At 47.7% G+C, this 16,662-nt stretch overlaps 1 protein-coding gene across 1 annotated transcript in view; it reads left to right on the top strand.

Annotated features, from left to right (window-relative positions):
- Positions 1 to 133, top strand: part of plxna3 (plexin A3) — an 86,202-nt gene extending 86,069 nt beyond the window's left edge. Inside the window, exon 32 of the mRNA XM_084679859.1 lies at positions 15 to 133. Coding sequence (XP_084535985.1) covers positions 15 to 110 — 96 coding nt within the window. The 3' untranslated portion in view covers positions 111 to 133. The remainder of the gene's footprint in view (positions 1 to 14) is intronic.
- Positions 134 to 16,662: the final 16,529 nt, after the last annotated feature.

The following is a 16,662-nucleotide window of genomic DNA, read 5'->3' as shown; positions in this document are numbered from 1 at the left end:
CTTTCTCTCTCCAGATCCTGACAGCTCTGGACAGGGATGGTTACTGCCGTAAACACAAGTTGAGACACAAACTGGAACAAGCCATCAACCTGATGTCTGGCAGCAGCTGAGGCTGGATGGCAGGGGGTGGGGCTGGGCTGGGGGGGGGGCAGCAGACCAGGGCGGGGGTGGGGGGAGGGAGCTGGGGGGGGGGGCAGCAGAACGGGGGAGGGGGCGAGGGAGGGCTGAGGGGGGTCGGTTGGTGACCTGGTGAAGGTACCTGTGTTAGAGCATCCGCAGCTTGTGCTAGGAAGACCCCATGAAGGGCCTGGAGACATGGAGACACTGGACAATCACAACACAGAACCACAGCACACTGAGCCCAATGCCTACAGACCACGACCTGTGTGTCCTGACCCCTGACCCCTGACCTGCCAGAGGGGTCAGACTCTCTAACTGCCTGATGTACCGGACACGATCGACTGTGGAACAAAATATGAGATACATTCCAATACAGGCACATGACACGTTGCCTTGGAAACTGTGCTGAATTGCCAAGCTAGTGCCATGGACTGAGTAGCTTTGGGGGCTGGGATTAATGTCATTGTAAAAAGTAAAATAAGACAAGAAAAAATCATACGTAAAAAAAAAAAAAAGGAAAAAAAAAGATAATATAACAAGTTTGTGGACATGGACCGTTATGGATTTTATCTGGTAAACTAATGTGTCTGGTTCCATTGTGAAGCCAGACACAGCAGGAAACAGGCCTGACTTCCTGTTTAGGAACTTTGTGTCTGGGGAGGTTGTGTGAGGTTGTTGAGTCTGGAGTGACAAGGAGACAAGGACAATAAGGATTAGGAGGAGGCAGCCAACTGACAAGTGACCAACCCTGGAAGGACAGACAAACCAGAACAGCTGACCTTTGCCACGAGACACAGGGGAGTGTTGGGACTGAGCTTAGAAAGAGTGCAGCTTCACCCTTCTCCCTGCACTCTCAAATGCCATAACTACAAAAGCGCCTTTTTTCTTTGTTTCGTTTTTTTTTTCTTTGTTTTTCTATTGAATTTGGGGCCAAAAGAATGGTGGTCTAGAAAGAGAAGAGAGAGTACTTATATACATCAAACTGTCTATACCCCCTCTGTCTCTCTGTCCTTCTGTCTCTCTGTCCTTCTGTCTCTCTGTCCTTCTGTCTCTCTGTCCTTCTGTCTCTCTGTCCTTCTGTCTCTCTGTCCTTCTGTCTCTCTGTCCTTCTGTCTCTCTGTCCTTCTGTCTCTCTGTCCTTCTGTCTCTCTGTCCTTCTGTCTCTCTGTCCTTCTGTCTCTCTGTCCTTCTGTGTTTCTCCTCGTCAGTCTGTCTCTCTACTTGTCAGTCCGTCTGTCCGTCAACCTGTACAGGAAGGAATCAGAACCCAACCGTAATTCACTGTGGCTGCTGTCGTGGAAACAACAAGCATCGTTTTCAACCCTTATCAAACATCCTCAATGTGACCTAGCGGAGAGCAATAAGTCCAAATCTAACACTACAAGCCATTTTATACATCCCACCAAAACCAGCTAAGCTGAACCGAGTCAGGTCCCAGTTTGGTCCTAGCCACCGCTATGAGCAGGGACGTCTGTGAGCAGGGACGTCTGTGAGCAGGGAGGGCTGTGAGCAGGGAGGGCTGTGGGCAGGGAGGGCTGTGAGCAGGGAGGGCTGTGGGCAGGGAGGGCTGTGAGCAGGGAGGGCTGTGGGGAGGTAGGGCTGTGAGCAGGGAGGGCTGTGAGCAGGGAGGGCTGTGGGCAGGGAGGGCTGTGAGCAGGGAGGGCTGTGAGCAGGGAGGGCTGTGAGCAGGGACATCAGGTCTGCGTGACAGGAAGCACGGCACCTGCGTTTGTTGTGTCTCATTCTGATCGGAAGTGACACCTGGACATGTGACCTGTCGGAGTGGGCGTGGCCACGTAAGCCCTGCCGGCCCACTGTCACCTCATGGTCGTTAGTACACACCGTCTGGGTAGAGGAGGGGAGGGGACGACAGAGGAGGGGAGGTTATGGTGGTGAATACTGATTCAGCAGACAGGACAACCTTCATCCATCATCCTGGTCGCCTAAAGGTCCTTCTGAGGAAGAGGAGGGATGGAGCGGGGAGGAAAGGGGGCTGGATAACGGGGAAGAGGGGAGGGGTGGAGACTGGGGAGAAAAAGAGAAAAGTTGTCAGGAAATACCAGTGTATGTGTTTAGATTTGTCCGTCTTTCCACGACAGTAGCCTATGTTGTTGTGCAGGCTTGTATGATGATATACACACATGTACGTTACATTTACAAACACATGCTTTCCTATCCCCACACACACACACAAACACACACAAATACTTTGCTGGGAGGAGAAACAGACTATACTAAAGTGGACTAGGTCTAACAACAATTGCATCCAAGGTCAATTGCATCCTTTTACTCTGCCCTGGTTCTTAGGGATGGGTTTATCACCTGGGTCAGTGTTTTCCATATACTAGCTAGTAGCCCTCTCCTGTGATTAAGATGGGGATATCAGGTGCTAATTATATTTATTGATTTCATATTTATTTTCATTGCTCACAAGAATGTACACTCACGTCTTATACAGCGTTATGGGACTGAATGTCATTGCTCACTCGCCTTATTTTAACGTTATTGTGCTCTGGGCCATGAAACCATGACTAGAGTGGATGTGTTCCGGAACATCCACTCTGCGGGCTGGCAGAAGTGGTCCAGCTTCTCTGACCGGGGGGCTGGGTGGTGACCCAGGTCTGGAGCAGTGGCAGCCAGACGTGTCCAGACGCGTCCAGCTCCTCTGGAGCCCAGCTGGACACACAGCGCCTTCAGAGACCACAGAGGTGCTGGAGGAGCAGTTGCAACAATGACAGCTCCGGAGGCTCAGTCGTTACCTTAGTAATGAGCGAATGAGGAAACAGGAGTTGGTTCTAGACACAGTAGGCGAGATGGACAAGGAACCGTTGATTTGATTAACCTTATAGAGACATGGATATGGTTCATCCATGACCAAACAAAAAGGGAGGTCACTCGTTGTTGCAACTCTTCCTCAAGTGCTTCTCTGTGACAGATGTCTGTCACCGTCACACCATCGTGATTGTGTGCTTTTAGACCATTCCATTGCCTTGTGATCGTCAGTTTAAAGTAACATGAGAGCAGCAGGCAGAGCCAGGTTGAAGGGGAAATGTTCTCACTGTCTTTCTATCACTTGTTCTTTTTTTTTGTCATTTTTTCTTTCTTCTAACTTCTGAAAGATCAGACCCAAACCCAGTTGACTGCTTGTGAGTGAATGCAGCGGTCGTTAACCCTGGAGGTGCTAGCTTGGCTGACTGTGACCAGTGTCCGTTCAGATGTACAGGAAGTAGATGGAACAGGGGCATGGTCAGCTGGTTAGGAGCTATGGAGACACTTTTCACATCTCAACTCTACCCAGCACATAACCAATCAACAGCAGAAGGAGGGGGCAGTGGGCGGGAAAGGGGGAAAGTTTCTTTTTGTGTGGAAGAGCCACGCTTTAGATTAAGCGGCCAATCCATTTCATGTTTGGCCTTGGAACCTCAAAACCCTGAGGAGTGGAGGTGTTCTAATGAAGCTGTGTGTGTGTGTGTGTGTGGGGGGGGCAGCCACAAGGAGGAGGAAGGAGTTTGGTTTGAGCATCAGGGGGGAATCGGAGGTGTGTGCGTGTTAGTTGCGAGCGAGTGTGTGCGTGTATCCGTAGGGTGTAAAGGCCTGACTCAGATGTAACTGCCTGCGAGGCTGGCCTGCACTGCACGGTCAGCAGTCCTACAGGTGTTCTACTAACATCTCCGCCCTGACAACACCACTCTCCAAAATTAACACTTGTCATAAATCTGAACTAAGGGAGCCGCTCACTTCCTAAGGTTGAGATACGGCAGCAGCGTGTCCGTGGAGGCTTGGAATCCAGAGCGAGACACTGCTCTGCCTTCAGCTCTGGGGGCTGAATCAGCCAGCAGGGAGCCAGGTGTCAGGGATCCTGTGGGGGGGAGGGGGGGGGGGGGGGGTCAGACTCATACCCAAAGTCCAGTTGCTTATACTGCCGTGTGTGACTTGTAAACTAGTGAAGAGACAGGACAGGACAGGGGACTTAAGAGAGGAAAGGAAGGTGGTGGGAGTAGAGGAGGACTGGAGGTGGAGAAAAGGAGGATAGAAAAGGAGGGGGGGGGGGGGAGGGAGGGAGGGAGGGAGGGAAAAACAGTGGTAGGATTCAGAGCCACTTCAGACCCCGTGTCTGGTTTTATATTGTTGTACAAACAGCAAAGAGCATTAAAAAAGAGGCAAGGAGAGAGAGTGCTTTACTCGTGGTGTTTCTAAAGTAGATACTGTAGAAGAACAAACCGTCCGTTTTAGAGATCCATATACTACATTTCAGTCAGTGTTCTAGTTATAAAACATTTGTCTCAGATAAATTGATTCTAATTTATTTGTTGGTCTTTTTTGTCTGTTTTATCCCAAATGTTTTAATCAATTTTAAACGTAACAAACTTGTTTACAGCTTCAAAGATATATGGATTTTATTGTTAACTTTGTTGTCGGGAGAGATAGTAGCTCTGTGACTGACTGACTGACTGACTGATGGATGCTCTGCCAAGTCCTTAATTCAATATAAATATATAAATATATTTTGTATAATTATTTGTTTAAAATGTTTTCTTTTTAAATTATTGTTTTTTGGTTTTGACATTTTCTTTTCTGTTTTAAAGGAGTGGTAGTGAAGAGTCCTATAAAAGCTGGCTGCAATGAAGTGTTTTGTATATATTTGCACTTTTTTTTACTCAGTCGGAGGGAGGTGGACAGAATGGATTCTAACTTAATGTGGAAACGACAAGCATGGTGTTTTGTTTTGCTAATTAAACTATGTGGATGATGCTGTAACTCCTCTTGTGAGGCCTTTTTGTTTCGTCATTTTCGTCATATTCTGTGTTTGAATTCAAATAAACACACACAGGTGTTAAATACAGTAGTTATGATGCCCTAAAATGGAGTAGGTATGAAAAACATGGTCTCTTCCTTTCTTGTAAGGGCTGACACTGACAGGAAGGAGAATGTAACCTGAATCCAATTAGTCGGGAAGTTGCATCACTGTTACTGTATCCATGCCCTTGGCTCTGTTCAAAGGCTCCACAATTATATCCTTTCCTCCTTCACAAGTCACGTGACCATATTGGTGTCAGCTATGTCGTGCTTTGAGCGCATGTTTGGAGTAATCAAACGGGATCCATTTCAGCATAGCCTCCAAATGTATGCATCTATTTTGAGGATTAGTTAATCTCCCCAATCTCTGAGATTATCATCATGAAGAGCAGAGATTATTTACATTTATGCATTTAGCAGATGCTAAATGCATAAATCCAAAGCGACTTCTAAGAGAGAGCTTTACAAAAGAGCATAGGTCACTGGTCATAACAACGAGGTAGTCCCAAATTTTGCAAGCAGCCAAAACATGAAGCATACATTGTGAAAAAACTAAAGTGCCTAAAGGGAAGACCCATAAGAGCATGCAGTTATACAAGTTACAAATTAAAACTACATGAACCACAAAAAGTGCAAGACTGTACCTGTAGAAGAACAATCAACAGTAAAATATTTCACAGCGAGTACAAGAGTTAACTTTGTTATAACTAACCTACAAGAGCAACAAGTCACTCAATAAGAGTCATTGTGATCCTGGAGGAAACTAACATCAGGTCCAGCCTGGCATTCCTAAGTGCCGTTGTACTCCCGGAACAAGTGTGTCTTGAGCCTTTTCTTGAAGGTGGGGAGACAGTCAGTGTCCCTGATGGAGGTGGGGAGCTGGTTCCACCATTGGGGGGCCAGGCAGGAGAAGCGCTTGTGTTGGGACTGGGCGCTCTTGAGCGGTGGGACCACCAGGCGGTTGTCTGAAGAAGACCGTAGGTGACGGGTGGGGGCGTAAGGTTGCAGGAGAGACTTGATGTAGTCAGGTGCAGTCCCGTTTATGCCCAGATTATGCCTTTCTTCTCTTCCTCCCATCCAGGTTTAAATCCATCAACACCTCCAGCTATTGTTTTCAGATCAGAGAGATGTGATTTCCATATTTAGATTTATTAGAGCTGTATGTGTGTGTGGGTATGGGTGTGCACCTGGGTTAGACATACTGTATGCAGTGGTGTGTTTCAGAAACCGCCATAGTTACTAATTAGGGCCATGGATCAAAGTTGTTAAACATAACACGTTGGAATGTAAACAAACCTGGCAACCAGATCATTAGACCCACATGCGCACACAGATGTTCCCTCCAAAAATTAATTAGGAGCATTGTTTGAATAGCTATTTATATGTAAAGTATTAGTTCTCTGTCCTCTGTCCTGTCATTCCAGAACATGTGTCTGCGCCAGTCCTGTGCGCTCTCACTATCGTCTAGGTGACGCCTGCCTCATCTATCCAAACTTAACCCACAACCGAGATGTCGATGGGACAGACCTAGTTCTGAATGATCTCACTGTCAGGAACCAAGCTGGGCCACTATCAGTCCCAGAAATCCACCAGCGCACGCACAGCACACACAGACAGAGACGTACAAGAACGAGGCCCAGACCAAGGCGTCTTTCAGAGGGGAATCTCCGTAGACCAGCATGTTAGACTTCAAACCAGGCTTAACCTATGTTGGTGTCCATCGGCCCTCCTTGTATGACTCCTGGGTTAGGTGTGGCCAGACAGCTCCAGCCGAAATAGACCATGAGCAGCATGTCTCCGAGTCAGAGACACCCTTTCAGCTGCTCTCTGGCTCCCCAGATGGATGTTTGGATGAGAGGAAGAGGAACACATTCATGAATATTGATGTGCGAGAAGGTGCAACTTCAGAGGAGGGATAAACAGAGAGAGAGTGTGGAGGGGGGGGGAGACAGAAAAAAGAGACTGGGGTAGAAAGAGAGAGAAGAAACAAGAGCGGAAGAGCAGCTCCTGGAGCTTCCCCCAGACAAGAGAGAGGGATTAGAGAGAAAGAGGGGAAACAGGCAGCAGAAAGCAGATGCCTCGGGGGGGGGGGTGTTGGGGGGGGAGGGGTATAAATAAGTAATGCCTACACTGGGGGGGTGAGGAGGCAGGGGGGGGGGGTAGTAGGCTCATTAAGAGAGTACTCTCAATCCTGGTGGGAGCTGAAATGTGTGGCTGCAAAAACACCAAATAGCTGCACACACAAGCACACACTTGCCCGTCTCATCTCACACATGCGCGCACACACACCGTGACGCAGACACTCACCTACAGCAACGCTGGGGTTTTGTGCGAGAGAGGAGCCACACTCTGTAACTTCTCCAGTTGAAAGAGAAGCTCCAGACGAGAGTTTGGGAATAGCGCTGTCTGATGCAGTAAACACCAGGAGGGTCATATCCATCCCCATACAACAGCATTGCTCACAGTGAATCACAGTGAACCCGCCTGGTCTCTCTGGTCCAGCCTGCCGCTGCAAGGTTTAGACCAATCCCAAGAGGATCTTCTTCCATTCCATAAACAGCACCTCGGTGGTTTCTGGGTGGTTGGGGTTGGTCTAATCCCAGGATATCAATGGTGTTATTTCAATCCATGTCACACTGGGTAAGAGGCCCCCTGTCCGTGTCACAGAGCCCAGGAGACAGAAAGCTTAATGATAGAAAAACAACAACAAGCTGGAAACAGATCTCTGTAGATTAGGAGAAACACCCGGAAGAGCACGACTGAGAAACTAGGGTCCGCTAACGAGAGAGAGAGAACAAACAGGCCTACGCACTGGAAGAATCGTCCACTTACGACAATTAGGTAGCATGCCAATCTGTGAAGGAAACATTAGATGCAGAGGAAAGAGTGTTCAATCATTTTGACAGGCCAGTGTTGTGAATAAGAATGAGCTCTTATTAAAGAAGTAAGTACAGGTTCAATCTGTTTTTAAAGATCCTTGAATAGTAGGCTCAGGCACGAGAGAGAGAGGAGTGTGCAGTCCAGTCACCTGACTTGTGTTCTACTAGGACACCTGGGTGAGTTTAACCTGGACCTGTCTGTCTCATTCATAATGCATCAGAGCGGCTCCGCACAATTACTGAGACCAAATCATCTATCTGCTGTATAATCTGTTAGACAGGACAAGAGAAATTGTCTCTACCCCTCCCTCCCTCTCTCCCTCTCTTCCTACCTCCCTCTCTCCCTTTCTTCCTCCCTCCTTCTCTCCCTCTCTCCCTCCCTACCTCCCCCCTTCTCTCCCTCTCTCCCTCTCTTCCTACCTCCCTCTCTCCCTCTCTTCCTCCCTCCCTCTCTCCTTCTCTCCCTCCCTACCTCCCCCCTTCTCTCCCTCTCTCTCTCTCTCTCCCTCCCTACCTCTCTCCCTCCCTCCCTCCCTCCCTCCCTCCCTCCCTCCCTCCCTCCCTCCCTCCCTCCCTCCCTCCCTCCCTCCCTCTCTCTCTCTCTCTCTCTGTCTCTCTCTCCCTCCCTCCTTCTCTGTCTCTCTCTGTCTCTCTCCCTCCCTCCTCTCTCTCTCTCTCTCTCTCTCTCTCTCTCTCTCTCTCTCTCTCTCTCTCTGTCCCTCCCTCCCTTCCTCCAGTCCTGGGCACCTGGGCCAGGCTTCGTGAGCAGGGCTCTGTGGCGGGGCTGGGGGGGGGGGAGAGTGGTGGGGGAGGCTAGGTTCCTGGGGGTCACAGTAGAAGAATGGCCCCCTGCTCTGTTGTCTGTTCCACTTAGCCAAGTGAGAGTCTAAGGCCCCAGCTAGCTGTCATGGAGGGGGGCAGGGGGCGGGGTGGCGGGGGCGTTCTAGAATGCATCTTTCTGTCGCCGCCGCTGAAAGAATCTAATAACGTGATAATTTAATCCCAATCCTCGGCCACGAGGCAACCCTCCCAGGGCACTCAGAGGAATTAAAAAGATGCCTCCCCCAATCAGACTCTTCGGCGCTCAGACACGCGCGTGCATGTACACAACGCAAAAACACACTTATCAACAAACAGTTCTAACCAAACACACACACACACTCACACCCAACCTATATGGGCAGACCACTTGGAATACTTTGCATTTTATTGATCTGGTTCAGGTTTCAGTCGCTGTGTGTGTGTCTGTCCTCTATTGACTAAGTGATTAATGAGGACCGGCCCAGCTGAGCAGGAAAACAGCAGAGCATTGGATACACTGGGTGGCTGCCTCTTTCACTCTCTTCCAAATAAAGACATGTGTTCACAGCTCTGCACAGTCATGTTGCTCCTATGGACAGGGCTACAGCAGCCCATTAGGTAATAGCCTTTTAAAAAGGGATCACCCATGAAGTATTCTCAATCAATTTGAATAAAGGAAGCAAATTTAATCAGCATTTCATCTTATTGACCGGATGAGGTTATTACTGGAGAAATGGGCAGTAAATGATGATGCTGCAGGCCTGGCTTGAGCATGCCTCTTATTAAGAGTTCTGTACAGCATGTGGTCCTGGATCCAGCCCTCCTAGCCCAGGTGTCCTTAACCACTAGTGTCCAGATGACACTGTGCTTTAGGGCGACCCCCATCTGATCTCAGCCAGGGACACTTCCTCCCCCCCATTCAAGAGTGTTCCCTGATCAGCGGTTCTGCATGTGGAAGTAAGTATTATACAGTAAGTATTATACAGTAAGTATTATACAAGTAAGTATTATACAGTAAGTATTATACAGTAAGTATTATACAGTAAGTATTATACAAGTAAGTATTATACAAGTAAGTATTATACAGTAAGTATTATACAAGTAAGTATTATACAGTAAGTATTATACAGTAAGTATTATACAGTAAGTATTATACAGTAAGTATTATACAGTAAGTATTATACAAGTATCATGGAAGATGAAATAATTGCCGCTTGTGTTGGCTGCTCATGCATGTGTGTGACCTTCTTCTTGTTAACTGAACCTAGTGTAGATTTGTGTGTTGATATTCATGTTGGAGAGAAGCTCTCAGGCTTTGAATGCCAGTAAATAAACTGAGTAGTTCTATTATTGGCAGAACAGCCTTAACCTCCAAAACATTGGCAGAGAGATTGTCTTCAGGGAGGCCTTTCAAGCTACCTCTCTCTATTGCCCCCTCCCTTCCTGGATTTTTCTTTCTTTCTTTCCCCCTCCTTATCCCTCTTTCCCTCTCCTTCTCTCTCTCCCTCTCTCCCTCTCTCCCTCTCTCCCTCTCTCCCTCTCTCCCTCTCTCCCTCTCTCCCTCTCTCCCTCTCTCCCTCTCTCCCTCTCCCTCCCCCCTGTTGGACACAGATGAAGGAACACTGTATCCAGGCTCTGGTGCTGTTAAAGGAATTCTGCAGCCTTCAGGAATCCTTATCGTTCTCCCAGTTCTGTCACGGTGGAACCGCTGAGCCAGGACCCAGAGGAGGGAGACCGTTCCAGCCTCCTCATCCTAGTCCATTTGAACAGAGTATCAATGGAAGTACAGGTGGCACAGCCGAACACTGGAGAACCCTGGAGAACCCATAGGAACCCCTGCAGACTGACGGGCTTGCTGCCACCAAGCTAATGAGATATCTACCAACCACAGAGCTAAGAGGGAACAGACTAATCAGTAACTGGGACCACATGCACATACAGTACACTCGCACACACTCACACACACATACACACAAACACACACACACAAACAAATACACACACACCTCAGATTTAATTACCACCAGCACCCTACAGAGTGAGGGTAGAGCGGGTTCCTTTGACAAACTACAACTTTAAAGTAATATCCAAGACTTCATAAGTGAGGCTTAATGTTCATTCATATAGCCTTCCCCTTGAAATGGCCAACAGAGTAGATTGCTGCTGTGGTCTGTTTTGAATGATGGCCCAGAAATGATGAAACAATGATAAGCAGCTGATCAGTAATTGATGAGCAAGGATGAACCTACGGACCTTTTTAAAAAGGTCAATCATCTATGATCTGGACTGACAGCCAGTGAGTCACCATCCATACCTCCTCATGTAATATTCAGAGGTGGCTACAGTAGTAGAACAACGGCAGTGAGTACAGTAGCCAATCACATTGGGCTTTTCAGGGCCTAGCGACCACGTGGAAACAAGGAGAGGCTCTGCATGATTCATAGCCGTAAGAGTAGGTCACATGGTCACTTCATGATTCATTCATGACTAAAAGGTTCAGTCCTGTGTTGAAGTTAAAGTAGAGGTTGTTTTGTTGGAGCAGTCTGGAAAGGAAATGACTTCAGATACACAGAGGATATTTTAAGGTAAAAATAAATAAAAAGGTGGAATATTATTTAGATGTCCTTGCCAAAGTTATTTGCTGTGGACCACAAACCAGAAGGAGACTAACTGCTGCTCTGTATGGCCTTGTACACCAAGGTGATGAATATCATCGAGCGTGTGTATGCTCTGATAACCAGGTCTTCTGAGTCTGTGCATCAGATCACTCTCATTCATCAATGAAGGGCTTTTAACAGTACGGATGAATAAATCATTACAATTCTCCCTCAGTTAAAGATTTATTATAGCATGCAGACTTCTTGATCATATTGACTTAGATTACATCAAAAACACTGACAATGATTATCAGGGCATGATCCAGTATGTGGAGGAGAAGGAACAGGAAGCAAGAGGGAAAACACAGGAAGTAAACAGAGCGGAGAGAAGGAAGACATGGAGGGGAGGAGGGAATGAGGAAGGGTAGGTGGCTAGTGGACAATACAGCAGCGTACAAGCGCAAAGGGGAGGAGCCAAATAAAGTTCATGTTGAGTCATAAATAAAAACTGGGAGACTGACTGCAGGGTTGATGGTGTGTTCCTCAGTTGAATTGAGTGGAGCCTTTATGAACCCTTTATTCTCTCAGAAGGGGGAAGCTTAAAATGTCTCTCAAGCTCCTGGAAAAATGTCTGTGAATGTCCTGGAGGATGGAGGGCTGGAGAGAGTGGGATGGTTAGGATATAAAGCTTGAGTTCCCCTGGAGGATGGAGTTTGGATGTCATCTGTTTTCCTGGTAAAGATGATGTGAAATGAAAATGGTAATGGAAAATGGATAGCGTGAGATGTTATTGAGCCTCCTGAAGAAAAAGGAGAAAGGAAGATGTATGATAGGTGGGGTGTTGGAGAGGGAGAGAGCTAAGACATCATTTTTCAGTCATTTCATTTACGTGATTATTCCTGAATGGCACAGTGGCTTATTCCTTCTTCAAAAATACAAATCTGAAAGGTTCAAGGCAAAGGCAGGCAAGTTCATGGACATTTTTTAAGTCTTGTAAGGGCTTAAAATAGTAGTTCCACCAAGTTCTGGTATTAACCCCTTGTCCTTCTGTAAGGGGACAAAGCTGATGTCATATCCTGGTTTATTAAAACCCAGCCTCCAGCCTGACACACCCGGTCAGGGATTGGACAGTGAACATGATGTCAGGGTGACACCTTCCTGATTATCCTGCCGCCTACCGCAGATTGAGAAGGGCGCTAATCGCCTGCTTTCTTTGATGCCCCCCCCTCCTCCTTCCTCCCTCCTGTGCATCCCTCCATCCTTCCACCACCCGCCCTTCTCTTCATAAACTCTCAGTAATAATTGAAAGCATCAAAGCCTCTCGTCTCCTAATCCCCTGCTATGGTGGATCCCCTGTCTCCCTCTCTCTCTCTTTCTCTCGCTCTCTTTTCTCCCGTCTCGCTTTTCTCTCTCTCTCTCTCTCTCTCTCTCTCTCTCTCTCTTTAACCACACAGAAAAGACGAAAGGTCTTAAATGAATGTTCTTAGTGTTCCATCAAGACATGACAGATCTGTGCAAATGATCCCTCTGAATAGGTCAGGCTTTTACATGTCTGCCAAGCAGGCGTCTCTCTCTCTCTTGCATGCTTGCGTTGTGTCTCTCTCTCTCTCTTTCTGTCTCTCCAGCCCCCATTTCCACGGCTTCTCTCTCTCTCTTTCTCTCTCTCCTTCTCACACGGACTCACACACACAAGCGCGCACACATGCACACACATACTTCCTATGCTTCATTTGTCATTTTTGTGCTAATGTAAAACTGCTCTTCACCCTTAAAGGATTAATACGCTGAATTAGATGAATGAGCATATCTGTATTTGGTTCTCTAATATATGTGTGCTGGTAATGTACCTACAAAGATGTTATGTATTATTTCTACATAGACACAGTCGTCCTCAGTACAGACCAAGTCACAGACAGACAGGTCCTCAGTACAGACCCAGGCACAGACAGACAGGTCCTCAGTACAGACCCAGGCACAGACAGACAGGTCCTCAGTACAGACCCAGGCACAGACAGACAGGTCCTCAGTACAGACCAAGTCACAGACAGACAGGTCCTCAGTACAGACCAAGTCACAGACAGACAGGTCCTCAGTACAGACCCAGGCACAGACAGACAGGTCCTCAGTACAGACCCAGGCACAGACAGACAGGTCCTCAGTACAGACCCAGGCTGTGCTGCAGGGAGGAAGCAGTCACCTGACTCTCCTTGTCCTTATGAAGGTGATCCAGAGACCTGAACAGCTCTCTCCTCTCTGCACACCTCTGAGTAATGGCCTTATTATCAGACTAGTCTAAAGGCTGTACCTTCCAGTGGAGGTCTACTCCACACACACATGGCGGTTCCACTGTCCCACACACACACTTATCAACAGAAACACACATACAAGCACAGTCTCTATTTCTCTCTCTCTCTGTGTCTCTCTCACACACACACACACACACACACATGCAGGCACTGGTGTCAAGCGCAGACACACTGGCTTGCCCTCTGAAATTACATTCCCGCTAATCTCCTGTTCCCGACCCATGGGCCAGAACCACAGCTAATTGGGAAGAAATGGGATTCATCATCTTCATCATCGCCATCGTCATCCTCGCCTGTCCAAGATCTGGGTGTGAATTATTGGATAATGACCCAGATTGCTCATGAATACAGACTAAGCTGAATCAACCTTCATTTGAATACACTCACCATCAATAATGGATTTAGCCCTGTATGATATTATCATATATAATACATAGATATTATTGTACCACTCCTGGGAGAATGACAAGAGACATCTTTCTTCATCAAGCCTGTTTTCTGGCTCTGAAACCTTAGCTTGAGGAAAGTTAGTTGCTCAGGTTTCTGCATTGTTTGAGTGGTCTGTGGTGTCAGCTGTAATACAACACTCAATATCTCTTGTCTTCTTATGAGTGTGTGTGGCAGTTTGTCATCTGTCCTCTTCAGTTCATGGAATCGATGTGTGTGTGTGCGCGCGTGTGTGTGTGACAGTGTGTCATCTCTCCTCTCTGCTCCCTAGGAGCTGTTTTCGAACCCACTACTGGATTTCCATAATCTCTTTATCCGTGCGATGTGATCGCCCCCCTTTCACAAAGGGAGAGACATTACCCCCAATTTGAACTGCCAGCGCTTAGCCAAGCAGAGGGCCTGCATGCCACTGATAAGGGGGTAGGTTGGGGTGGGAGGGGGGAGAGGGGGGCGGGGGTAGACTGGCAGGGCCTGTTCCAAGGTGCGTGACTGTGTGTGTGTTGTTGCGTGTGATGGGGGGGGGGGGGGGGAATGCCAGGTGAGACAACCTGGTTTTCACTCACTCTACTGGCAATCGATTTCTCCTCCGAGAGATCGGTCTCTCTCCGTGACGTTTTAGTGAGCTTGGGCTCTTCTCAGAGTGACCGTGTGTGCTTCACCGCTGCACACGTACCGAGTTGCACACAGGAAACCTATTGATAGGTATGAAGGAGAGCAAGGCCGCCAACACTACAAACTGTATGTGAATGGCATGTTACTAGCATGTGTGGAGCATACCAAAAATACATAGCTACTGCCTGTGAATGTTAATTGTGTTTTCATGGGGTGGGTTTGGAATGGTTGAAAGATTCTGTCGCATGCAAAGATGTGGATTGTCTGGGTAAAATCCATGTGGCAACTCCAGATCCTCCTTATCCACTCCAAAAAGAATCCATATCTACTATATTCCAGGATGGAGAGATTCTGAAGGGCTTGTTCAGATAACTCTGGAGCAAGCAAGGACTTCTCATGCATTTTAATCCTTTAGAGGGAGAGCTGATAAACACAGAGTAGAAAGGTGGAACATAGAACCAGCAGACCCTCTGCCCTGTATCCAACCTCTCTCACAGATTAAGGCCTGTGTCTGGATTCTAATCTGAGGCTCTCGTCTGACAGGTTTAAATATGAAGCAACGCTGAGCCAGAGTATGGATACACCTGCGGTTGTGGATGACCCAAGGGGTGTCAAACCGTGACCCTAGCGGTGTTGGAGCCATGCTCTACCAGTTCAGCTAGGCCCACCACTTGTACTGTCTCCTGACTGCCTCTCTCTCATGCCTCTCTCTCCTGCCTCTCTGTCTCTCTGCCTCTCCAGGAGTGTTCCTGTCCTTCCTCAGTTGTCTCAGCTCACATCTGGCAGGGCGGGAGGCAGCGAGGCGTAGGAGACGGCAGGGGAGGGGCTGCCTGTCGGAGGATGCTGCAAGCTGCAGACTGAGGTGGAGGACTGTCAGTGACGTGTGTGTGTCAGAGAGATGTGTGTGTGTCTGTGTCTGTGAGATGTGTGTCTGTGTCTGTGTCAGTGACGTGTGTGTGTGTGTCTGTGTCTGTGAGATGTGTGTGTGCGTGTGTGTGTCAGTGAGATGTGTGTGTGTGCAAGTTCTTGCTAAGTGTGTTTATGTGGGTGAACTGTTTGTGTGTATGTGGACTTGTTTTTGTGAGTGTGTATGTGTGTGCGTGTTTATGTGCGTGTGGGGGGTGGAATTTGTTTGTGGGTGCTCACCTGAGTGAAGAAGCACTGGGCATTGTCATCTGACGTCAAGAACAAACTGAAATTACTAAATTTAAATGATTAGGCCTCTGAATTTTTTCTTGTAATTACTGGCTTAATTAAAATGAGTTGGTCCAGATGGGAGGCAGATTGGGTTATGGAGATGAGCCAAGCTAGCTGTAAACACACTTCTGTAACAGTGTGGAACTTGGAGCAGGCTTCGAACATGTAGTCAAGCATGTGTGTGTGTGTGTGTGTGTGTGTTGGATGACTGTATCGTGTCAGTGACTCCATTAAAGTCATTTGCATTTGGCACCTCCAGCATATCATAGGATCACACAGTAAGCTGTTCTCTGTGTGGTACACATGAAGGATGGAGAGTATGGTCCAGGCATGTACAAGGTCTGCACACACACACACACACACACGCATGCACACACACACACATACTATCTCTCTCATCTTTCTTCCTCAATCTTTCTTCTTTTTTTTCTTTCAAACGCATTAGCATGACCTTACAGGAAAGTGATCCAGTTTTGTGAAGGTGTGAAGGTCCTGTGGCAGCCAGCTGTCTGGTGAAACAGGTCAGGCCTGTACGTTCCATACAGGACCTGCCAGACCTCATCCCCTTCATCCCCATCATCCCCACCACCAGACTGACTGATTAAAACCTCCTGCATGAGTTATTTATTCCTGCATTAGCCACCGCCGCACAGCTAGCTATCTCACTCTCATATTTTCTGTCTTTCTCTCTCTCTTTCTCTCTCACCCTCTCTCTCTTTCTTTCTCTCTCACACACAAACACACCCTCTCACACACACATATACACACACACTTCGGCACATTTACAATAATCTGACTGGCTGACTTACTCTGTTATTGGTCACGGAGACTTTTGAGTCACCCAATCAGGCTTCTACCTTCATCCTTCTGCCTTAGAGCATCTTGACAACAGTAAAAGTGGCCTTT

This window comes from Hypomesus nipponensis, chromosome 18 (assembly GCF_054491055.1).
Source record: "Hypomesus nipponensis isolate SF chromosome 18, ASM5449105v1, whole genome shotgun sequence".
NCBI lineage: Eukaryota > Metazoa > Chordata > Actinopteri > Osmeriformes > Osmeridae > Hypomesus > Hypomesus nipponensis.
This window is presented reverse-complemented; position numbering and strand designations above follow the sequence as displayed.